The 26,391-nt window shown below is 45.6% G+C and overlaps 1 protein-coding gene across 3 annotated transcripts in view; it reads left to right on the top strand.

Moving 5' to 3' along the window:
- The window catches only part of RNF212B (ring finger protein 212B), a 585,489-nt gene that overhangs the window by 345,551 nt on the left and 213,547 nt on the right, over window positions 1-26,391 (top strand). For all 3 annotated transcript variants that reach the window (XM_073575552.1, XM_073575554.1, XM_073575553.1), the window contains one exon: window positions 12,029-12,083. In XM_073575552.1, the coding sequence (XP_073431653.1) occupies window positions 12,029-12,083 (55 nt within the window). The remainder of the gene's footprint in view (window positions 1-12,028; window positions 12,084-26,391) is intronic.

Genomic DNA, 26,391 nt, shown 5'->3' on the forward strand with positions numbered 1-26,391 from the left:
CGGTACGTATATATACGTCCCTGGCGAAAGTGCGGTGTTCTGTGGCATATTGTAACCAGAGAGCCTTGAGGGAAAATTGCGGAGTGCTGTGAGGCTGTCAGGCAGACAGCAAGTGAATAAAGCTTGGACCTGTTGCACCCAGAATCTGTCTCCATTTTGTCTCTGTTTCGTCTCTGCGCAGTAAGAAGAGGGACCACCCCCCCAGCTCTCCCACCGACCCTACATTTGGCGTAGTCGGCAGGATCGCCGCCGCTAATAACCCATCTTCTGCGGCAGGCCTGCCTCGAGTAATGGAAAGAGATTTGGACTATGCTGTGTGGAGTGAAAACACTTGTGGATTACAACTGGCTTACCTGTGGATTACAAATTGGGAGCGCTGTGGTGACTCAGTGGTGCTGACAGAAGATCCGGGGCGGTACCAGGTGCTGCGCAAGATGGCGGCATTGCTACAGCGCAGGGGAGAGGTCCGGGAGTTTGCAGTCGTGTTGAATGGACTGGGGCCCCTCCAACGTACCCCCGTGGACAGCAGTATGTGCCCGGAGACCGACGCTCCCATGTATTGGACCCTGGCAGATGGGTGGAAAGGCCTGCCAACGCCCCACCCAGCAGGAGGAGTGGCACAGAAGAAAAGCTTGGCTGCAGCTGTCTGGCGCCATTCGATTGCTGCCCAACAGACGGTATGAGACGCTGCGGGTGTCGGGGCATCGGCCGCCTAGAGTGGCAATGGCGGCGGGAGATGGAGCTGTGCCAGAAGTCGCCCTCAGGACCACGGGCAGGTAGCGGGATGCTGAGCTGGGGAGCGGAGCCTGAGCGGAGTCAGCGAGAGCAGCCGCCACCAATACCGACAAAGGACTTCTCAGCGGAGCCCCCGAGTCTGGAGGAAAGGCCCGCAGGACAGTGGAGCGAAGGACGGAGGCTGCGGGGGAAGCCGCGTGTTGATGTGATGGAGGCCGCAGTGCCGGGGAAGGTGAGAGTACCCCCGGCCCTATCAGTGCCTCCGCAAGCGGCTCCCACCCTTCTGCCGCAGCACGCGGCCCCCTGCGTACCAGAAGGCCTAGTTACCATGGGTCCCGTGGTGTATGCGGAGCTGAGCGAGGCCCCCGCTCAAGTCCCTGGGTTCCCCCGTTCGGAGCCACCAGTGCGGCGCTCATCCAAAGAAGACGCTGCTGCGCTCCCCTTGCCAAGAGTAGCTGCCTTGTTGGAACCGGCCGTTACTCCGGCTCCGTTAGCAGTAGTGGATGCGGCCTGTCCTGAGGCTGCGGTAATGCCGGTGCTGGATTCGGTTGCGGCCGGCTTAGCGGATCCTGTGATTCCAATCCCCGAGGACCCGGTTGTTCCCGTTTGCCCTCTGACCCCAGTGGCTGCTGGGCCGCAGAGATCATCATCAGCTTCTGTCTCGCGGTCTTTCTCAGTGGAGTCCCGCCCACCGGACTCCAGTGCCCGTGCTGTACCCTCTGTGTGGGTAGCAGAGGTGATCAAGAAGAAGAAGGCCCGGGAGCAGGAAGTGTGGAACCTGCTCCACACTCAAGGAGAGGCCGGCATGGAAAAGAAGAGATCTAGGGGACGGCTGGTCTATGCCAATCTGGACCGGGGATACGGGTTTATCCGTGACGAAACAGGCCAGAAGGTCTATATTAATGTGGCCTCAATTCGCCATGGTCGGGCTCTACATGAAGGGGACTTAGTGTCCTACTATAAGGAGTACTGCCCCCGCGGGTATTATGTGGTGGCAGTACTGGCGGAGCCCGAAGGAAGCGAACCCCCGTAAAGAGGACTGTTGTGGACACTCCCAGCATCCCAGTAGCTCCATGGCGGTGGGGCCCCTTGCTACCGGTCATCAGGAGATGGTCTGGACTGACAGAATTTCGTTGCACCGTTGTGCAGGCCACGAGGACAGTTTTCCGTCCAGGTTACAGAAAAATGTTTTTTTTAGTTGCAGTTACTTCACCTGACATGGCAAGGATGCGGAAAAGAGGGGAAGTGTCAATGACAAAGGAAGGGGGGAAGGAGAACAGGTGATGTTGTATTGTTATATGTTGGTTTTAGAAGCAAAAGAAAATGGAAAAAAAATATATAAAAAATGGGGTACTTGTGATATTGTAAAGTTATTTTGTTGTATAATATGCACAAGTAAGTGCAACAGGTCCGGTCAAGAGAAGGTCTGAGGGACCAATGGGAAGTGTGATATCCGAAGAGGGGTCTATGTGTGAAGAGGGTCTGGGAGACTGAGACGCTGACCATGACGTGTAACTGAAAGATGGATAAAAGAGTTGGAAGACGTGAGAGAGACAGCCGTCCTAGGTCAGGTCCCCAACACCACGGACACCCCTGAAGAAGGAAGGCGGGCGCTGGTAATGATCTGGTAGGTGTGATACCTCGATCATGGCGTACCGAATAGTGGAAGGTGACAGTAGGGGAGAGTAGGGGAAGGTACACGCCATAGAGAGAATATGGGTGTACCTAGCCCAATTTGAAAGACGTCATGTGGCGTGCGCGCTGGTGAGTAGCAGTAGGCTGCTCAGAGCATAGTGCTCCCAGTATGGTTCGGCCCCCGCAGGTAGTGGGTTTGGCCCAACAGCTGGTCCGACAACAGAGTGTAGGTGAAGCTTCGGAACGACGAAGGCAGGGATGACGATTGTCAAGGACGACAATGGACAAAGGAAGGGGGAGTGTAGGGAAGGTGACCTTACGGACGGACGTGTCAGTATAGAGAAAGATAGGTTTGCACAGTTTAGACAGGTGTCAGTTATTACAGTGGGGAAACAGCTAGGAAAGTGTAGTGGACGTGCAGTACCTTGGGTTGACCATTAGATGGCAGGGAGGAGCGTGAGCAAAGGATTTGACATCAGCTTAGGGCTTTAGAAACCGTTGGTCATGGGGGGCGGGGTTACAGTGACAGGGGACCGGGAATGCTATAAATACTGAGGGAGGGTTCCAGAAGGTTCCAGTCCCCAGGGGGAGCTCCAGTGACAAGAGGACTGTGACAGTCTGTGTGCTGTGAAGAGAATCCAAACCAGGGGGACTGAGGAGAGAGAACGTCAGGGGGTGGTCCTGACAGGAATACCGCAAAATAGACGAGACACAGAGGTTATATCGACGAGGCACAGAGGTTACGGATACCGTGTTAAGAAAGACGTTGTGATCAGTGAAATTACTGCTGGTTTACGGGCCTAAGGCGGCCACAGTGACGGACCTGTCAAAAGCGTCAACAAGAGTAAAGGGACGGTACGTATATATACGTCCCTGGCGAAAGTGCGGTGTTCTGTGGCGTATTGTAACCAGAGAGCCTTGAGGGAAAATTGCGGAGTGCTGTGAGGCTGTCAGGCGGACAGCGAGTGAATAAAGCTTGGACCTGTTGCACCCAGAATCTGTCTCCATTTTGTCTCTGTTTCGTCTCTGCACGGTAAGAAGAGGGACCACCCCCCAGCTCGCCCACCGACCCTACATTGGAATAACTGGAGGACGCCAGAGTATGCGGTTCCAAAGCTTTACTCACTGTTTGCAGTTCACACCACTGCCTGCCTCCGTACTGTGTTCTCCAGGTCAGGGCTCCAGCCAACCTCCAGACAGGATAGGTTTCTCCCTTCCACACTCCGCCAACATGTACCTTACTGAACGACTCCTCCAATGCGCCTTTAGGTGTGAAGCACTCCAGTACTTAGTTACCCTGGAATACCTCTCTCTAGGTGTTCCTAGTCTTTACTTGTATGACAGACAGCTGTAGCCTGCTTCGGGGACTCCTCACTGCATCCGGGCTCTCTATTCAGTTGCTGTTGTGTCCCAAGTCTATGATAGGAGCAAGGCATTAGCGGCTCACTACTCCTCCGGTGTCTGATGCCGGACATAAAGATCCAATCAACCTCGGGGACCGGGCCCCGGCCTTTGCGCTCTCTGGACTGGAAGGGTTCTCTCTCTTTCTCAACCTGCTTCCCACCGTCCTTCTATTCTCCTTCGTTCCGATCTGTTCTCTCTCTCTCTTATGGAAGGTTAGGGTTATCAATCTTATCAGTCTCTTTCTCTGGTCTTTCTCGTGCCAGCAGCCCAGATCACTGGGACCTGCTGCAGCACGTCCCTCATACACCCATCTTCTCTAACCAACTAACCAATAACTTTCACTCTTCCCACTCTTTTGTATCATCTTATCCACCCGCCTCCCAGCACATCTCGTGTTACGAAGCAGCGTTCCACGAGGGGTGCTCTGCTAACCCCCAGCATAAAGCTGTTAGGTGGCCCCACTGAACTATCCTGTGTGTGGAATGCAGGTGTGGAGCGTGGTCAGGAGTTCCCACCTTACCTGGATGGTGGGGCACTACACCTTAGGAGAAGGTGCAGTACCTCTGTGGCGACTGAAGCCTCAGGGGCGCCACATATCTATAATGGAAAAATGAAAAAGCATCACAGATAATATAAGAAAAAAGAGGGTGCACGCTCCCAGGCATATACCAAACCTTTAAAGTATCCATCAAAAATTGAAAGCAGCACGCCTTGGAAAATTCAAGCAGCTTGAGAAAGGTCCGCACCCTTTCTGGACTGAAACGTCGCATTGTATGGGCACATAGCCTAATGGGCTGAATTAAATATCATTATACTGGCAGGCGTGCTGCTTTCAATTTTTGATGGATAGATATAGCTATAGATATATCCAGGGCCGGCGTTAGGGGCAGGCAGACCAGGCAGCTGCCTAGGGCCCCCGCTCCCCCAGGGGCCCTTCAGCTAGCAGCACATTACACAGCTGCTATAGGGCCCCTTGAAGCAGGGGGCCCGCTTTCCCCCAGTGCCGACTCCCCCCGCCGCCGCATTGAACTATACCGGCGACTGCCAGTACAGTTCAAAGCAATAATGGAGGAGAGAGCGTCAGCCAACGCTCCCTCTCCCATCATTCCCCGCTCTGCCACTGACACAGCGGGTGCGCGATGACATCATCGCACTCTCACTGTGTGCCGGCAGAGCAGGAGACAGGAGCAGCCAGCAGCGCGGGCACAAGGAGAAGGTGAGAATATTTTTTTGTTTTTTTTTAATATATCAGTATGAGTACTGGACTGTGGGGCCATTCTGGGGGGGGAGCGACTTTATGCTATGCTGGGCTATACTCTGTGCTGGGCTATATACTATGGTGGCATTGGTGGGCTTTATACCATGCTGGGCTGTATACTGTGCTGGGCTATATACTATTGTGGCATTGGTGGGCTATATACCATGCTGGGCTATAAACTATGGTGGGCTGTATACTATGCTGGGCTATATACCATGCTGGGCTGTATACTGTGCTGGGCTGTATACCATGCTGGACTGTATACTATGGTGGGCTATATACCATGCTGGGCTGTATACTGTGCTGGGCTGTATACCATGCTGGGCTGTATACCATGCTGGGCTGTATACTATGGTGGGCTATATACTATGATGGGCTATATACAATGCTGGGCTGTATACTGTGCTGGGCTATATACCATGCTGGGCTGTATACTGTGCTGGGCTATATACTATGCTGGGCTGTATACTGTGCTAGGCTGTATACTGTGCTGGGCTATATACTATGCTGGGCTGTATACTATGCTGGGCTGTATACTATGCTGGGCTATATACTGTGCTGGGCTATATACTGTGCTGGGCTCTATACTATGCTAGGCTGTATACTGTGCTGGGCTATATACTATGCTGGGCTATATACTATGCTGGGCTGTATACTATGCTGGGCTGTATACTGTGCTGGGCTGTATACTATGCTGGGCTGTACACTGTGCTGGGCTATATACCATGTGGTGCTTGGCTATATACCATGATGGGCTATATACCATGTGGTGCTGGGCTATATACCATGATGGGCTATATACCATGGTGGGCTGTGCTATATACCATGTGGTACTGTGCTATATACCATGGTGGGCTGTTCTATATACCATGGTGGTGCTGTGCTTTATACTATGCAGCTGAGTTATATACCAAGGGGGTACATTTTACATTATATTCTATGGGGAGGTGGGCAGAATTTTATTCTATTTGGGGCTACATTATATTGTATGGGGGGCTGTATTATATTTATTTTATTCTATGGGCGGTGATTGCATCATACTCTATGAGGGGGCTACATTATACTATATGAGGAGGCTACATTGTATTCTATGGGGGGCGGCATTATCTGTGGGGGCTAGATTATATTGTATGGGGGCTTTATTATATTCTATGGGGGCTGCATTATACTATATGAGAAGGGCTACATTATACTATATAAGGGGCTGCATTATACTCTATGAGGGGGTTGCCATATATTCTATGGAGGGGCTGCATTATATTCTATGGGGGGTTACATTATATTCTGTGGAATAGCTGCATTATACTCTGAGGGGTAGCTGCATTATGCTCTAAGGGGTGGCTGCATTATACTATAAGTGGGGGGGCTGCATTATATTCTATGGGGATTACATTATATTGTATGGCGGGGCTGCATTATACTCTGTGGGGTGGCTGCATTATGCTCTATGTGGGCTGCATTATACTGTATTGAGGACTATGGGGAATACATTATATGATGAACTATGGTGTGCATTATACTATGGGAAGTGAATTGTACTACATGGATGACTATGGCGGTGCATTATACTATGTGGAGCACTATGGGGAGTGTATAATATGTGACGAACAGCCCACCGCCGTTCGTCCACTTACGGGCGACACTAACGGGAGTCCCGCTGCCACCAAAACGCGACGGACAGCGGACCCTGTGTCACCACTATGTCACAGTCCCACCACTGACACGGGTGTATCAGCGGACGGAGGGGCGTGACACAATGCCGGCACACGGCTATCACAGGCGCAGTGGGGCTTATCTTAGTTATCCCAACACTGGCACCATGTGACCAAAAATATCCAGCAAGCTAATCTCGCTCTACAATTTGCCGCAGGGGGAGTTTAATTTGGATGCCCCACCACTGCTATCAATCTTCCAAGTACTGCGGGGATTTATGTATATCCCACTCTCTCAGTTCCACTTTGGAACTCGCAGCTCTCCGGCGCCCCCCTTACCCTCAGGTCAGTCAGGGAACTGCACCTAGGATAATTAGTCGCCGGACGGGCTGCCTGTTGTGAACCGGCAATTAGGCTTCTGCAGTAAGGGAATTATCAATGCTGTGGCTGAAGCCCCTTACTCAGCAATATAAGACCCTTCTAGACTGCCAGCAAGCCGTAATAGCCGTACACAACGCGCTGCCACCAGTCACGGTTACTTAATTCACAGTGTTAAATTAAGAGGGTCCGTGGCAACCCCCTTGAATTAGTAGCGATTATCTATCAAAGGCGTATAGTTCGATTCTTAGAGCATGGAGACAGATCTAAATAATTTCATTTATTTTCCGAAAGAGGACAGTGATTACAGATAAAAGTTGCTATAAAATTGAGACATAAAATATGTACAGTACAGGTATAAAATAAAAGTGGAGAAAACAAAGAGATTACACTCACAGTTCCATATTGTTCCTTAGGCAGACCATGCGGCTAAGGTGGGTGGAGGCGGAGCTGCACTTCTCCGCTCATCTGGATCTTTCTAGCACGACGACTTGAGCTGTTCCGAGCTGGTTTGCCCAGGAAATGCCTTATAGACTTTCCTATGTGACATCACAGAGAGGTGCATTCTGGGTTGATCCCACCCACAACATATCAGACTCTCACCTACCATCGAAACCTTCAAAAAGAGCCTGAAGACCCACCTCTTCCGACAAGCCTATAACCTGCAGTAACCACCGATCGACCAAACCGCTGCACGACCAGCTCTACCCTCGCCTACTGTATTATCACCCATCCCTTGAAGATTGTGAGCCCTCGCGGGCAGGGTCCTCTCTCCTCCTGTACCAGTTATGACTTGTATAGTTTAAGATTATTGTACTTGTTTTTATGTATACCCCCCTCACATGTAAAGCGCCATGGAATAAATGGCGCTATAACAATAAATAATAATAATAATAATAATAATAATTATACTATATGGTGGACTGAGCAGTGTATTTTAATATATGGAGGACTATGGGGAGTGTATTATGCAATATGGAGAACTGAGGAGTTTATTATACTATATGGAGGACTATGGGGCAGATTATATTATATGGAGGACTATGGGGTGTAAACTGTAGATGTGCTGCTGATAACATGATACTGTATGGTGATTTGTTAGTGATCCATTAGTGATTGTTCTGTCCCCATCATTCTTTCTCAGACGGTGGAAAGAGGCCGGGAAACAAGTGTTGAACGACTTCAATATTGTCGATCACACTCATTTAGCGGCCTGAACTCAGCGCATATAAATACAACCGAAATGCTTCTGTGTGATGTCCAATATGTTAGCTTTTGGGGCCCCAATTTAATCTTTGCCTAGGGCCCCACTTTGCCTAAAACCGGCCCTGGATATATCTATAGATCTATCTATTATCTATCTGTAAATCTATCTATAGATCTGTCTATCTCATTCCATCTATCTGTGTTTGTAATGGAGTGTGGGTTGGACAAATGTTAAAGAGGAGGTTGGACTAAAAATTACATCACAAATCTTTTTTTCTTTGTTAAATAATACATATTTAGCTTACAAATAACGCATACAAATCCGCATCAAAAACGCATGTAAAAATGCATAAAAAACGCAGGTGACCTGCCAGTGACCTCAGGTGCAGATTTTACCTGCGTCAAATCCTGATGCAATCCTGACCGTAGGAACATACCCTTACATTAAACAAACAATGACAGACTGATACAGAAGGGAGAGGACCCTGCCCTTGCTGGCTTATATTCTACAGGATAGTGAGGAAGGAGGCAGTAGGTTGGGGGGCTGCAGTAGCTCCGGTGTTGGTGAGGCGGTAGCTCCAGTAGTGGTGGGGAGGCAGCAGGGTCATTGCAGGCTGTAAGCTTTCATGAAGAATTAAAATAGTTATATTTTAAATGAACACACAGCCAGAGTAAAGTCATTTAATTGAAAGAATGACACAAACTCCTTTAATGAATCTAAATTAAACCATACTCACGTCATCACCCATTCCGCTGAAGCCAAGGTCTCCTGTAACATAATTAAAATAATAAACCACAATATTCCTTACCTGTCCACCAAGAAAATAATAATCCATCTGTCCTGTGATGGATGCCGCTACCAGAAACTCTGACATTTGAAAGAGCCCTTAGTGAACTCGGTCATTTACCCAACTTTGGCTGACTTTTTCGAAAAAAACTCGGGAATCCAAGGACAAATCTGAATGTGCAACGTACGTGCCGAATTTGATATATATACACACACAAACACACCATATTTTGCAGATTAAAAGATGAACCCCATGTTTTGGGGAGGAAAATAGGAAATATATTTTTTGAATAAAATGGTGGGGCGTCTTATAGTCCGCTTTTACAGTAGCTGCCTTAACTGGGGGGCGCGCAAGATGGTGGAGCCAGGTCCCGAGAGGTAGGGTCGCTGCTGATGGCTGCAGGTGTGGAGAGATGCTGCGGGCCCAGAGATGGGAGGATGGGGTGTTCGGCAGTACGAGGATGCAGTAGGCCTTGAGCTTTCAAAAAAATGTCACTGGACCCCCCACACTTCTATGGTTTTCAATGCGGTGGACTTTGGGAAGGTGGCGCATGGCAAATTGAGATATCTACACTATATACAGTATATGAACATACACTCAGCGCATACACACACTCTGCGCACATGTGTACATACACACACAGCATGTATACACAGACAGGCTGTGCACAGTCAGACAGCAGCTGCGCACACACAGTGTATACACAAGACAGTGGCTGTGCACAGACAGTGCATACACAGGCCAGCTGCACACGGACACAGTTAATGCGCACTGTGTACACACAGTCAGTGGCTGTGCACAGACAGTGCGTAAGCAGGCAGGCAGCGCACAGACAGTATACATACACATGCACTGCACATTTGCATACAGCTCTTATATACACTTTATACTTATGCAAACAGTATAAACACACACACAAAATGCATATAAATTGCCCATATACAGGTATTGGAAATAAAACCCTTCTTGTCCAGCTTACCTCTTCTTTGAGTAGGTCGTTTCTGTTGTCAGCACCTGACCGCTCACCTGTTTGCTGTGACACAGTGGGGGAGGGGCACAATGAGTACACTGACAAGCTGGAGTCTTCAGAACATTGTAACTTCAGTGCAGAGCTGCACTCTTATCCACCAAGTAGATAAAGAGCAGGATTGCTGGGTTGTTGCTGACTCACCAGCACAATGGTTGCCTTTACATACAGCAGCCCAGCGTTCCTGCTTTGCATCTGGAGCAGCATATCAGCAGCACTGAGCACGACTAGCATCAGTTACAGTGCCTTGGCACAGACGCTTCCTTGCGCACCGCATCATGAGAGTGACATCAACAAAGAAGAAAACCTGGGAATTGAGATGATTGTGTCAAGGAAGAAAGTTTGTCTCCCACTTGGTTTATTCCTTGTTTATAATTTGTGAAATGATTGTTATTACTTTTGCTTTTATATTAAATCATTAAAAATGTGATAGGTTCACAATGTGAACTGTACTATCAACAGATGTTGCATAAATCCATTTTACTTGCATCTATAAGGAATCTCTAAGGCTATGTGCACACAGTGCATTTTTGATGCATTTTCGCAGCAGTTTTTCCATGCGGAAATGGGCCAAAAACGTTATGTAATCCTTATTCAAAAACAATCCTGAAGAGTTGTGCACATGATCAGTAAATTTCCGTGTGTATTTGAAGTGTGTTTTTTTTCTACAGCATGTCAATTCTTTTTGCGTTTCTGCACCCATTGACTTCAATTGAGTCAGTCAAATTTGTAGCAAAAGCGCATCTATAAAAAGGTTTGCGGATTTGCTGAGTTTTTGTTTTGCGTCTTACCGGCTTCCTATGGTGTTTTCCACGCTTTCATCTGTGTGACAGCTTGGGAAACACTGGCGCAGTAGTTTTTATCGGTGACAACGCTACAGCTGGTAAGATAAATGGTCAGAGCGCTGCGGGATCATGCTGTCAGATGTCAGCGCGAACCCGCAGCTATGACTATGACCCACGGTAACGCTATCGCCGGTACTGTCGGTCAGAGCGCTGCAGGTTCATGCTGTCTGATGTCAGCGTGAGCCCGCAGTCGTGACTGTGACCCGCAGGCGTGGGCTGATTAGACTACTGCTCCCATCGCGCTACGTCTGCTGTCACTGTTAATAATAAGAATACTTTTGAAAAAGCAAATGCGAAACGCACGTCAGGGGTGACATGTAGCTCCAGGGCAACCAGGCACCATACTATATGGGTAAGCACTAAAAGCATTAGCTTTATTTTGTTTTTTTTAGTAGTTACTTTTGGCTGTTTAATGAGGGCAGGTCCCTATATATATGTAATGCCATTGTAATCATATCAATTAATGGTCATAATTGTTTGTAATAATACTGAATATTTTTGACATTGATATAGTTATTTATGTTTTTGTGCTTTTATGATATCTGCCTGGCATTTGTCCTGGATATACAGTACAATATCTAGGGTCACATGTGAAACATTATTTGTCTCTTTTAAATTGTATCTATGCAAATATATCTTTTGTAATAAATAAATGCTATTTTTTAAAAAATATTTTTATGTATTGCACTCCCCTTTTTTCTTTCCTTTTAATAATATTTTTTGGAGTTTACATCATTAAACTTAAGAATTTATGGGTATGTAAAAAGGTTAAAATCCACTTGGATTATTGATTGCTGAATATAGGTATTATTTCTGCCCATATTTGTCTTTGGGGATTCTATTGTAAACTTCTAACATTGATTACACAAAAACCACAAAACGGATTTCTTCACCCCAGGTTTCATTTTAATCAGTATAAAAGCACCAACCTGACACTGTCTGTAGTTTACTTAGCAAAATCTTGCTGACAGATTAGTTTTAATTAACCTTTTCTTTGTAACTGCCTGGTGGACAGGCTTATGAATTTTAAAGTGTTACGTGAAATTTGTTCTCATTTTAAACATATTCTACTTTTAATTAATTCATGTGTTTAATTTCAGCCATTCATCATCTGCAGAGTCTCCATATGTTAGATCTCAATCGGGAACAGGCAGTGTAAGTGTCAGAAAACTGTTAAAGTCTAACCTGGAATTCTGATGTAATAGTAATATGCCTATTTTTATGCCATCTCAGCCAACATTACCATACGAGGAGTGCTCGTTCTACCAAGTGCTCCTGTGTTCTGTATGAGAAGACCGCTGACTGACAGGTTTTACCTGTGGTTTATCTCAGGAAGATTGCTTGTTTTTTAACCCCTTTCTGACATCAGACGTACTATCCCGTCCACGGTACCCGGCCCATATGACCGGGGACGGAATGGTACATCAGCGCGATCAGCCCCCTGAGGAAGCGACATCATGAAACGCGCGTCGGGGTATCTGACCGAGGTCCAGACGGGACTGCACACATACCGCTATGGGTAATTACTCTGCACTTATCTTCTTATAGACCTCTCTTGATTGTGCACTTTATTGCAAAAGAGTTTATTTGTGTCTATGTGTAGGTATTTATTTTGCGGCATACTAATAGTGGATTTTTGGGGAAGTTCACACTGTTTTAAAACCCCAGCTCTAGAGAATATGTGAATAACAAACAAATAGAAAAAAACTCTTTCTCTTTGAACGATATATATATTCGCATTATTTGTTCCGTCTTTCTTGGTCATTACATTGACCTTTGGAGTCAGTCACATGACATTGATATATGCCTATGCATGTTGTTCTATAAATGATGCCTGTATTGTAAATATTTATTAAAGTTTAACTTGTTTGATAAATATAATCATCTTTTCATACTTTTGGCTACATTTACTCGCTGTTTCTCCTTTTCTATAATATGATATTGAGTTGCCTTATAGCATGGGCATATGACACTTTTTGCTGGTACTTTTTTATTTGCAAAAGTACACATATTTAGTATCGCCGCTTCCGTAATGACCCGCCCTATAAAACACTCCCACTAGTTAACCCCTTTAGTGAACCCCTTAAAAAATAGAAATAAAAAAACAAAACAAAAAACAATGCTTTATCATCATACCGGCGAGCAAAAAGTGAAATAACATGCGATCAAAAAGACATATATAAATAAACATGGTACCGCTGAAAACGACATCTTGTCCTGCAAAAAACGAGCCACCATATAGCATCATCAGCGAAAAAAATTAAAAAGTTATAGCTCACAGAATAAAGCGATGCAAAAATAATTATTTTTTTTATATAAAATTGTTTTCATTGCATAAAAGCACCAAAACATAAAAAAACCATAAATGAGGTATCGCTGTAATCGTACTGACCCGAAGAATAAAACCGCTTTATCAATTTTACCACACGCGGAACGGTCTAAACTCTCCCCCCCAAAAGAAATTAATGAAATGCTGGTTTTTGTTAATTCAGCGTCCCAAAAATCAGAATAAAAAGCGATCAAAAAATAAGACCTCACATGAATCGGTGGGTCAAAATATGGAAAAATTATAGCTCTCAAAATGTGGTGATGCAAAAACTATTTTTACAATTAAAAGCATCTTTGCGTATGACAGCTGCCAAACATAAAAACCCGCTAAAAATAGTAAATCAACCCCCCCCTTTATCACCCCCTTAGTTAGGGAAAAATAATAAAAATTTTAAAAAAAGTATTTATTTCCATTTTCCCGTTAGGGTTAGGGCTGAGATTAGGGTTAGGGGTGTGTTGGGGTTAGGGTTGAAGTTAGAATTGGGGATTTTCCACTGTTTAGGCACATCAGGGGCTCTCCAAACGCAACATGGCGTCTGATCTCAATTCCAGCCAATTCTGCGTTGAAAAAGTCAAACGGTGCTCCTTCCCTTCCAAGCTCTGCCATGCGCCCAAACAGTGGTTTACCCCCACATATGGGATATCAGCCTACTCAGGACAAATTGCACAACAACTTTTGGGGTCCAATTTCTCCTGTTACCCTTGGGAAAATAAAAAATTGGGGGCAAAAATGTCATTTTTGTGGAAAAAAATGATTTTTTTTATTTTTATAGCTCTACGTTATAAACTTCTGTGAAGCACTTGGGGCCTCAAAGTGCTCACCACACATCTAGATAAGTTCCTTGGGGAGTCTAGTTTCCAAAATGGGGTCTCTTGTGGGGGGTTTCCAGATTGGGCACATCAGGGGCTCTCCAAAGGCAACATGACACCCGCAGACCATTCCATCAAAGTCTGCATTCCAAAACGTCACTACTTCACTTCCGAGCCCCGACGTGTGCCCATACAGTAGTTTTCTCCCACATATGGGATTTCAGCATACTCAGGACAAATTAGACAACAACTTTTGGGGTCCAATTTCTCCTGTTACCCTTGGGAAATTAAAAAAATTGGGGACTAAAAGATCTTGTTAGTGGAAAAGATATGATTTTTTTATTTTCACGCCTGGGCGTTATAAACTTCTGTGAAGCCCTTGGGGGTTCAAAGTGCTCACCACACATCTAGATAGGTTCCTTGGGGGGTCTAGTTTCCAAAATGGTGTCATTTGTGGGGGGTTTCCACTGTTTAGGCACATCAGGGGCTTTCCAAACGCGGCATGGTGTCCGATCTCAATTCCAGCCAAAAAAGTCAAATGGCGCTGCTTCCCTTCCGAGCTCTGCCATGCGCCCAAATAGTGGTTTACCCCCACATGTGGGGTATTAGAGTACTCAGGACAAATTGCACAATAGCTTTTGGAGTCCTGTTACCCTTGGGAAAATAAAAATTGGGAGTGAAAAGATCATTTTTTTGGAAAAAATATAATTTTTTAATTTTACGGCTGTTTGTTATAAACGTCTGTGAAGCCCTTGGGGGTTCAAAGTTCTCACTACACATCTAGATAAGTTCCTAGGGGGGGTCTAGTTTCCAAAACGGTGTCATTTGTGGCGGGTTTCCACTGTTTAGACACATCAGGGGCTTTCCAAACATGACATGGCATCCGATCTCAATTCCAGCCAAAAAAGTCAAATGGCACTGCTTCCCTTCCGAGCTCTGCCATGCACCCAAATAGTCATTTACCCCCACATATGGGGTATCTCAATGTACTCAGGATAAATTGCACAATAACGTTTGGGGTCCTGTTAGCCTTGAGAAAATAAAAATTGGGGGTGAAAAGATCATTTTTGTGGAAAAAATATGATTTTTTTTAATCGTACGGCTGTACGTTATAAACTTCTGTGAAGCCCTTGGGGGTTCAAAGTTCTCACCACACATCTAGATAAGTTCCTTGTGGGTCTAGTTTCTAAAATGGGGTCACTTGTGGGTGGTTTCCACTGTTTAGGCACATCAGGGGCTCAATTCCAGCCAATTTTGCATTGAAAAAGTCAAACGGCGCTCCTTCCCTTCTGAGGTCTGCCATGCGCCGAAACAGTGGGTTTTCCCCACATATCAGGTATCAGCGTAATCAGGACAAATTGCACAAGAACTTTTGCAGTCCAATTTCTCCTGTTACTCTTGGTAAAAAAAAAAAAAATTGGACCTGAAGTAATTTTTTTTGTGAAAAAAAAAAGTTAAATGTTCATTATTTTTTTAAACATTCAGAAAATTCCTGTGAAGCACCTGAAGGGTTAATAAACTTCTTTGAATGTGGTTTTGAGCACTTTGAGGGGTGCAGTTTTTAGAATGGTGTCACTTTTGGGTATTTTCTATCATATGAACCCCTCAAAGTGACTTCAAATGCGATGTGTTCCCTAAAAAAATGGTGTTGGACAAATGAGAAATCGCTGGTCAACTTTTAACCCTTATAACTTCCTAAAAAAAAAAAAAATTTTGGTTCCAAAATTGTGCTGATGTAAAGTAAACATGTGGGAAATGTTACTTATTATGTTTTTTGTGTGCAATATCTCTGTGATTTAAGGGCATAAAAATTCAAAGTAGAAAAATTGCAAAATTTTCAAAATTTTCGCCACATTTCCGTTTTTTCCACAAATAAATGCAAGTTATATGAATGAAATTTTACCACTAACATGAAGTACAATATGTCACGAGAAAACAATGTCAGAATCACCAGGATCCATGGAAGTGTTCTGTAGTTATTACCTCATAAAGGGACAGTGGTCAAAATTGTAAAAATAGGCAAACCACCCTTGGGTCTAAAGGGGTTAAGCAAGCTGCTCATTTCAGTTATATTATTTTGGGGTACATATGACATTTTGTATGACATTTTGATTGCTTTTCAATACATGTTTTGAGGAAGTGTGGAGAACAAAAATTACCAATTCTTGCATTTCAATATTTTTTTCCTGTTTCAATGTTCACTTTATACAGTTGTGGCCAAAAGTATTGACACCCCTTCAATTCTGTCAGATAATACTCAGTTTCTTCCTGAAAATGATTGCAAACACAAATTCTTTGGTATTATTATCTTCATTTAATTTGTCTTAAATGAAAAAACACAAAAGAGAATGACGCAAAAAGCAAAACATTGATCATTTCACACAAAACTCCAAAAATGGGCCAGACAATAGTATTGGCACCCTCAGCCTAATACTTGGTTGCACAACCTTTAGCCAAAATAACTGCGACCAACCGCTTCCGGTAACCATCAATGAGTTTCTTACAAAGCTCTGCTGGAATTTTAGACCATTCTTCTTTGGCAAACTGCTCCAGGTCCCTGATATTTGAAGGGTGCCTTCTCCAAACTGCCATTTTTAGATCTCTCCACAGGTGTTCTATGGGATTCAGGTCTGGACTCATTGCTGGCCACCTTAGAAGTCTCCAGTGCTTTCTCTCAAACCATTTTCTAGTGCTTTTTGAAGTGTGTTTTGGGTCATTGTCCTGCTGGAAGACCCATGACCTCTGAGTGAGACCCAGCTTTCTCACACTGGGCCCTACATTATGCTTCAAAGTTTGTTGGTAGTCTTCAGACTTCATAATGCCATGCACATGGTCAAGCAGTCCAGTGCCAGAGGCAGCAAAGCAACCCCAAAACATCAGGGAACCTCCGCCATGTTTGACTGTAGGGACAGTGTTCTTTTCTTTGAATGCCTCTTTTTTTCTCCTGTAAACTCTATGTTGATGCCTTTGCCCAAAAAGCTCTACTTTTGTCTCATCTGACCAGAGAACATTCTTCCAAAACGTTTTAGGCTTTTTCAGGTAAGTTTTGGCAAACTCCAGGCTGGCTTTTTTTATGTCTCGGGGTAAGAAGTGGGGTCTTCCTGGGTCTCCTACCATACAGTCCCTTTTCATTCAGACACCGACGGATAGTATGGGTTGACACTGTTGTACCCTCGGACTGCAGGGCAGCTTGAACTTGTTTGGATGTTAGTCGAGGTTCTTTATCCAACATCCGCACAATCTTGCGTTGAAATCTCTTGTCAATTTTTCTTTTCCGTCCACATCTAGGGAGGTTAGCCACAGTGCCATGGGCTTTAATCTTCTTGATGACACTGCGCACGGTAGACACAGGAACACTCAGGTCTTTGGAGATGGACTTGTAGCCTTGAGATTGCTCATGCTTCCTCACAATTTGGTTTCTCAAGTCCTCAGACAGTTCTTTGGTCTTCTTTCTTTTCTCCATGCTCAATGTGGTACACACAAGGACACAGGACAGAGGTTGAGTCAACTTTAATCCATGTCAACTGGCTGCAAGTGATTTAGTTATTCCCAACACCTGTTAGGTGACACAGGTAAGTTACAGGTGCTGTTAATTACACAAATTAGAGAAGCATCACATGATTTTTCGAACAGTGCCAATACTTTTGTCCACCCTCTTTTTTATGTTTGGTGTGGAATTATATCCAATTTGGCTTTAGGACAATTCTTTTTGTGTTTTTTCATTTAAGACAAATTAAATGAAGATAATAATACCAAAGAATTTGTGTTTGCAATCATTTTCAGGAAGAAACTGAGTATTATCTGACAGAATTGCATGGGTGTCAATACTTTTGGCCACAACTGTAGGATTAATAATTTAAGATTTTATTTGTTTGTAAAATTATGGACTCGGCACAACTAAATGTTCATTTTTTTGTTTGTGTTTTACATTTTACTGTTTACTGAATTTTTCAGATTATAAGATGCAACCCAAATTTTGAGGAGTAAAATAGGAAAAACATTGTTTTTTAATAAAATGGTGGTGTTTCTTATAATCCATGCGTCTTATTGCTTACCGGGGGTGGTGGCTGCGGTGAAGTGGGGTCCCAGGGTCGCTGCTGGAGGTGGCAGGAGTGGGGTGATGCTGCAGGCCGCAGGTTGGGATGAGGAGGTGGCCGATGTGCAGTGCGCTGCGGGTGTCCCCGGCGGTGTTGCTGGGGTGCCCGGTGCTGCTGCCCGGGGTGTCCGCCGCCGCTGCTTCCCACGGTGTCCGCTGCCGTCGCTGCTGCCCGGGGTGTCCGCCGCCGCTGCTGCCCGGAGTGTCCACCGCTGCAGAGGCGCTCTGACGACATTTCATGAAAGGCCAGAGCCCCCCCGCAGTTCCGTGGTTTCCTGTGCGGTGGACTCCGGGAAAATGGCCGTCGGGGAGCAGCGCATGTGCAGATGGAGATCTCGGCATCAAGATCTCAGGAGATGAGATTACAGCGATGAGAACTTGCCTAATTTACAGATGCATGTCCCCAGAAGCTACCACCTACTGGTGACTGCAACGGACGGGCACCCCAATGGCTTTTTGCAATATTCATTTAGAAACATCCACTGCTGCTTGTTTCTAGAAATCAAAAAGTCAAAATCGTCACTACACCTCTAGATAAATTCCCAAAGAGGTAAAATTTCCAAAATGGGTCACTTGAGGGGGGATTCTGCTCTTCTAGTACTTGAGGTCTCTGTACATGGGGTCCTGAAACTCTTCCAGCAAACCCTGCACTCCAGGAGGAATCTGCGCTCCAGGAGGAAAATAGCGCTCTGCCCCACCCGAATCTCGCCTTGTGGCTAAGCAATACTGTACAGCTGCATATGTGGTATCTCCACATCCTTCAGAACATTTGAAAGTGGTATAATATATATATATATAGTGGTATAGTAACCACTGTGTCCGCTAGGGGGCGCTGTGTGGAGGTCCCAGGAGAAGGGAAGAATGGCAGAGTGTTGAGTGGCCGTTATGTATCTCAAAGTGGGTGGCTTTGAGATGGAGACTTACCGTATATACTCGAATATAAGCCGAGATTTTCAGCCCGTTTTTTTGGGCTGACAGTCCCCCTCTCGGCTTATATTCGAGTCATATACACCGGGGGGTCGGAGGGGGAGAGGGGGGCCGGGGTGTCAGGTCATACTTACCCGTCCTGACGCTGTCTCTTGAGCCCCCAGCTTCTCCGCGCTCTCTGTTCCTGCCTTCAGCGGTCACGTGGTACCGCTCATTAAAACTCATGAATATGCGCATATTCATGAGTTTTAATGAGCGGTATCACATGACCGCTGAACGCAGGAAGAGAGAGCGCGGAGAAGCTTGGGGCTCAAGCGACAGCGTCAGGACGGGTAAGTATAGCGATACTCACCTGTCCTGCGTCCATGGCTGCTTGCTGCTGTCTGTCATCGGTCAGTGACTTGAGACAGCAGAGGGCGCGGTGACGTGATTAGTGCGCGCCGCGCCCCCTGCAGTCTGAACGTCACTGACTGATGACGTGGCAGATAGCGGTGAGCAGCCATGGACGCAGGACAGGTGAGTATCTCACACCCAGCGACGGAGAGGTGAGTATGTAATTTTTTTTATTTTTACATGCTGCAGCAGCGGCAGCACATGGGGGAATAATCTTTAGGAGCTTCTAATGGGGGCAGTATATGGGGGAACAATCTATGGAGCTTCTTATGGGGGCAGTATATGGGGTAATAATCTATGGAGCTGCTTATGGGGGCAGTATATGGGGGAACAATATGGAGCTTCTTATGGGGGCAGCATATGGGGGAATAATCTATGGAGCTTCTAATGGGGGCAGTATATGGGGGAATAATCTATGGAGCTTCTTATGGGGGGCAGTATATGGGGGAACAATCTATGGAGATTCTTCTGGGGACACCATATGGGGGAATAATCTATGGAGCATTTCCCACCCTAGGCTTATACTCGAGTCAATAAGTTTTCCCAGTTTTTTTGTGGCAAAATTAGGGGGGTCGGCTTATACTCGAGTATATACGGTATGTGTGATCAGCAAGGACATTGCTGAGGTGCTGCGTTAATATGTGAGGGAGAAGTCTCCAGGTAACTAGAGAGTTGGGGGGGCTGGTTACCTACAAACCCACCCAGGGGGTGTGTTTAAAGCACGGTTGTAAAGAGTGTGAAAATGCCTGAAGGACCTGTGATGAGGTCATAGACATGTGACCCAGTGGGCGTGGCCATGAACGATATAATGTGGCCGGGGTGAGTCACAAGGGGTGAATGTAGGGACCTGGTTGGTCCAGAGCGGAAGGTCCCATGAGGAGAGTTGTCGCCTGGCTAACAACCTGTGGAGTGGCTGTGTGTAATGGCTGTCAGCGTCTGAGAGTCCCAGAGGAGAGAGTGGATGTCTGCAGTGGGGAGCAACAGCCATGAGGAAACCCTGATGTGGGTGAGATAATGATGAGGCTGGAAGAATCATTGGAAGATCCAGGAAGGTAATGCAGGACCTTGTGAATATCTCCAGTGTGGTGAGGGTGAGGATCCCTCCTGATGATGAAGACCACATATCCAGTGAAGTGGATAGGATTCCCATCATGGTGGTTGGCTCCGTGGAAAGCCTGAGAGACTTTCGGATGCTCGTGGAGTATCGAGTGGAGTACCTGCAAGAAATTGAGCAGTTGAAGCTGGACCGTCGGCGAATTAATGAAGAAGTACGGAATACCAGGTGGCGGCCGCCTCCAACCCAACAAGATGTAAGGACCCGAAGGGTTCCACCAAGAAGTGACCGGACAGGTGGCCGAAGAATGTCAGTGAGTGGCAGTTCGACGGGCCATACGAGGCTGAGAGACATTAGTTCCTTTGAGACGCTGAGTGGGTCAGACTCAGGCCAGACAGTAGACTCAAGTAAGACGGATGACCGTACTGGGGGAGATGGTCGGGGAACGGAATAAATAGAGAGACGAAGGTGGTGACTAGACATCGTCTGATGACACAGACAGACTGTAACTGGAGGGTCAAAGATCAGGACCGATATTCTTACCGCTGGGGGCGGGGGAGGCCGAACGTAGAGAGGAGGCCGTATGACAGATGGAAAAGGTTCTCTCGACCTGTGGGGCAAGGTGTAATGAGTGCCCGGTCTCGAGAGCCTGATGTAATGTTGTGTGTTCAACCCCACAAATTTGAACAGAGGGGGGAGGTATGTGGTGTAGTAACCACTGTGTCCGCTAGGGGGCACTGGGTGGAGGTCCCAGGAGAAGGGATGAATGGCAGAGTGTTGAGTGGCCGTTATGTATCTCAAAGTGGGTGGCTTTGAGATGGAGACTTATGTATGTGTGATCAGCAAGGACATTGCTGAGGTGCTGCGTTAATATGTGAGGGAGAAGTCTCCAGGTAACTAAAGAGTTGGGGGGCCTGGTTACCTACAAACCTACCCAGGGGGTTTGTTTAATGCACGGTTGTAAAGAGTGTGAAAATGCCTGAAGGACCTGAGAGAGTGGATGTCTGCAGTGGGGAGCAACAGCCATGAGGAAACCCTGACGTGGGTGAGATAATGATGAGGCTGAAGAACCTGTGTATGCTGGACATTGCTAACAGAGGGAAACTCTGTAATGGACGCTATGCTGGTGAAATGAACTGTATGTTATTGGTCACGGTTTATGCTGCATAATAAACCGCATGGACTGCTATGTTTTGACGGAAAACCTGTGCCGGATTTGATTTGTTCGCTGCCTAGCGAGAATCCCCTAACTAAATGACAGCGCTACCTCACAATATATATATATATATATATATATATATATACACTGCTCAAAAAAATAAAGGCAACACTTAAACAACAGAGTATAACGCCAAGTAAATCAAACTTCTGTGAAATCAACTGTCCACTTAGGAAGCAACACTGATTGTCAATTAATTTCACATGCTGTTGTGCAAATGGAATAGACAACAGATAGACATTATTGGCAATTATCAAGACACACTCAATAAAGGAGTGGTTCTGCAGGTGGGGACCACAGACCACATCTCAGTACCAATGCTTTCTGGCTGATGTTTTGGTCACTTTTGAATGTTGGTTGTGCTTTTACACTCATGGTAACATGAGACGGACTCTACAACCCACACAAGTGGCTCAGGTAGTACAGCTCATCCAGGATAGCACATCAATGTGAGCTGTGGCAAGAAGGTTTGCTGTATATGTCAGTGTAGTGTCCAGAGGCTGGAGGTGCTACGAGGAGACATGCCAGTACACCAGGAGATGTGGAGGGGGCCGTAGGTGGGCAACAACCCAGCAACAGGACCGCAACCTCCGCCTTTGTGCAAGGAGGAACAGGAGAAGCACTGCCAGAGCCCTGCAAAATGACCTCCAGCATGCCACAAATGTGCGTGTGTCTGCACAAACAGTTAGAAACCGACTCCATGAGGATGGTCTGAGTGCCCGATGTCGACAGATGGGGGTTGTGCTCACAGCCCAACACGTGCAGGATGCTTGGCATTTGCCACAGAACGCCCTGTGCGCTTTACAGTTGAAAGCAGGTTCACACTGAGCACGTGACAGAGTCTGGAGACGCCGTGGAGAGCGATCTGCTGCCTGCAACATCCTTCAGCATGACCGTTTTGGCAGTGGTCAGTAATGGTGTAGGGTGGCATTTCTTTGGTGGGCCACACAGCCCTTCATGTGCTCGCCAGAGGTAGCCTGACTGCCATTAGGTACCAAGATGAGATCCATAGACCCCTTGTGAGACCATATGCTGGTGCGGTTGGCCCTGGGTTCCTCCTAATGCAGGACAGTGCCAGACCTCATGAGGCAGGAGTGTGTCAGCAGTTCCTGCAAGATGAAGACATTGAAGCTATGAACTGGCCCGCCCGTTCCCCAGACCTGAATCCGATTGAGCACATATGGGCTATCATGTCTCACTCCATCCACCAACGTCACGTTGCACCACAGACTGTCCAGGAGTTGGTGGATGCTTTAGTCCAGGTCTGGGAGGAGATCCGTCAGGAGACCATCCGCCGCCTCATCGGGAGCATGCCCAGGCATTGTAGCGAGGTCATACAGGCACAGGGAGGTCATATAGGCACGTGGAGGCCACACACACACTACTGAGCATCATTTTGACTTGTTTTAAGGACATTACATTCCACTTTAATTTTGTGTGTGACTCCAAATCCAGACCTCTATTGGTTAATAAATTTGATTTCCATTGATGATTTTTATGTGATTTTGTTGTCAGCACATTCAACTTTGTACAGAGCAAAGTATTCAATGAGAATATTTCATTCATTCAGATCTAGGATGTGTTATTTGAGTGTTCCTTTTATTTTTTTGATAAGTGTATATACAGAAATCAGTATTTTGTAGCATAACCATGATTTTTAAAAACAGCTTTCATGCATCTTGGCATGCTTGCACCAGCCTTTCACACTGCTTCTGGCGAAAAAATTTAAGCAGTTCTTCTTTGTTTGATGGCTTGTGACTATCCACCATCCTCTTGATTACCGTACATTCCAGAGGTTTTCAATGGGGTTCATGTCTGGAGAATGGGCTGCCCATGACAGGGTTTTGATGTGGTGGTCTCTTAATTTTTGCCAGAGCTGTGTGTATATATATATATATATATATATATACTGTATATATATATATATATATATATATATATATATACAGTATATATACTGTATATATATTATTCATCTTTTACATTTTAAAAATTACAAAAAGGAAAATGGGCAGATGCAAAAGGTTGGACAGCCTGGCGCATTGCCAGGACGTTGCTCATAAGTGGATACAGAGTATCCAAAGCACACCACTCACAAGAAGAGTGTTAGAGAAGTAATACATTTTATTCAAGTTACAGTTCAAATAAAAATTCAAATTCATAAAATGACATTATGGTACATATAGAAAGGAAAGGAGTTTACCCAAGTAAAGTGCACAATAGGTGATCGAGGGAATAAATACAGGCTCTGGGATCATGTGACATTTATATAAGCACCAACATATGCATGATATAAGTCATATCCATAATTGTTCTGTCCTCACTAAATGAAGCAGAATTCTTGTAGCCATACAGGCAGCTAAACCGCTATACCGGGTCCAATAAGGAGACTGTAGTTGAATCTGTGCTTTTATTGAACGTGATGGTATATTGATGTGGTGAAACTGCAAACAAAACATAATACATACAATCAGTCAGTACGGGGTACATCAGGAATTCATATTATACATAATACATTATAAATCAACATCTGCACTAATAGCTAACCAGGGGAAGGACTAATTAACCAGGCTAATATGAGACAGGAATTAGATACAGGAAGCATAAATACGTACCAGTGATGCTATCACAAGGGGAGAAGAGAAATGAGATGCTTCCTGAATGCAGGCTGAAGGAAAATGGAGAACTAAGAGAAATGGAGGCTGAACTAACCATAATGCTTTGCAAAACCTACCAGAATGCACTGCAAAGCTTACCAGAATGCACTGCAACGGAGGGAAAAATACAAGCATCAAAGTGAAAGTAAAATAACACAATAACATTGCGGTTATGACTCTGGTAACTAGAGGGAGCCAAAAACACTGAAAACATTAAGCAGATAATCAAGGATTATACATCAGATGTTGGAGACAGAACACTCCCCGTCTGACATCAAACGGATGTTACTGTCCTTTTTCTCAGAAGACAACAATAGGACCAGTTCAGTTACTGGTCTGAAGAATGTCTTAAGTTCATTCCCTTTGGCCATCCTCAGTTCAACTTTGCAGATATTGCCATCCTTACTCGGGAATGTTGCAGTCACTAGACCAAGTGGCCACTGGTTCCAGTGGACTTGGCAGTCTTTCACAAGGATGAGGTCACCAATGTCCAGATTAGGCCTAGTAGATTGCCACTTCGTCTGTGGCTGCAGGGTAGACAAATACTGTTTGTGCCACCTGTCCCAGAATGTATTGGCAAGACTTTGTACCTATCTCCATTGGCACTTGTAGAGGTCCTTTGCGCTGAATCCTCCTGGAGGGGCACTGGATAGTCCTGTTTTCTGGGTGAGGAGAGTAGCTGGAGACAATAACAAGGGTTCCTCGGGGTCATTAGGGACTGTAACCAAGGTCCTTGCATTGATTATAGCTGTGACTTCTGCCATGAAGGTGGTTAGGCTTTCGTGGGTAAGTCTCGCTGCTCCTTCTTGAAGAGTGGAGTCAAGAATTCTCCGTACTAGATAAAATCATTCGTTCTCAAGATCCATCCATGTGTAGGAGTGAGGTGGGTTGAATGACCATGTGCAACTTTGGTCACTTAGGAACCTCTCTAAAGTTTTATAGTCTAGATTTGAAGGTATTCCCTATTCTTTTGCTGCACCAATGAAGTTGGTACCTCTGTCTGAACGTATATGTTTGATAGGACCACGGATGGCAATGAAACGTCTCAAAGCATTGATGAAGCTTGAAGTGTCAAGTGACTCAATGAGCTCTATGTGCACGGCTCTGATTGACAAACAGGTAAACATGACAGCCCAAAGTTTACTATTGGCTTGTCCGCCTCTCGAATGACGTGTAACAATTGACCAAAGCCCAAACACATCGAGACCAACGCTGGTAAAAGGAGGGTCTGGGCTGAGTCTATCTGCTTGTAGGTCAGCCATCTTTTGGGTCTGAGTCGAACCACGAAGCTTACGGCAGCTAATGCATTTGTAGATGACACTACTGATGAGTTTCTTTGCACCGACAATCCACAGGCCAGCAATTCTTATGACTCCTTCTATAAATAGTCTTCCTTGGTGTTTGACCAGATTGTGGTAGTGTTGTACGATTAAGTAAGCAACATGAAATTTTCCGGGAATGATAAGAGGGAATTTCTTCCCAACCCCAATTTAGCTTCTTTGAGACGGCCTCCTACCCTCAGCAGGCCGTTGTTGTCGATGAATGGGTAAGGTTTTCTCAGTGCGCTGCTCGCTGGTATTGGAGCTTTGTTAATGAGACATTGGATTTCCACAGAGTAGGTTTCTCTTTGAACAGTGATGATGATGTGGTTTCTGGAAGATTCCAAGTCAGAGGTAACATAGGTGTTTTTACAAAGATGCCACCTTTTACATTTCTCTGTGTCACAAGATCTGATGGTCCTGAATGAGTGAGCTATATGAGTCAGGCAGGTAATGGCTCGAATGAGTGACAGCCAACTTGAAAATTTGTCAAATCTGTGAGATCTAAGCTGGATAGCAGAAGCCATTGTATGAAGTGTAGACACCTGAGGGCGGATTTCAGCATCTGAGTACTCACCCACTAGTTCAAATGTGTCTGGAAAACGTTCCTCAGTGTACAATAATTTTGGTCCTGAGAGCCATGTTGTGCTTCCTAGTCGA

This window comes from Dendrobates tinctorius, unplaced genomic scaffold (assembly GCF_039654945.1).
Source record: "Dendrobates tinctorius isolate UK_male_01 unplaced genomic scaffold, ASM3965494v1 ptg000044l, whole genome shotgun sequence".
NCBI lineage: Eukaryota > Metazoa > Chordata > Amphibia > Anura > Dendrobatidae > Dendrobates > Dendrobates tinctorius.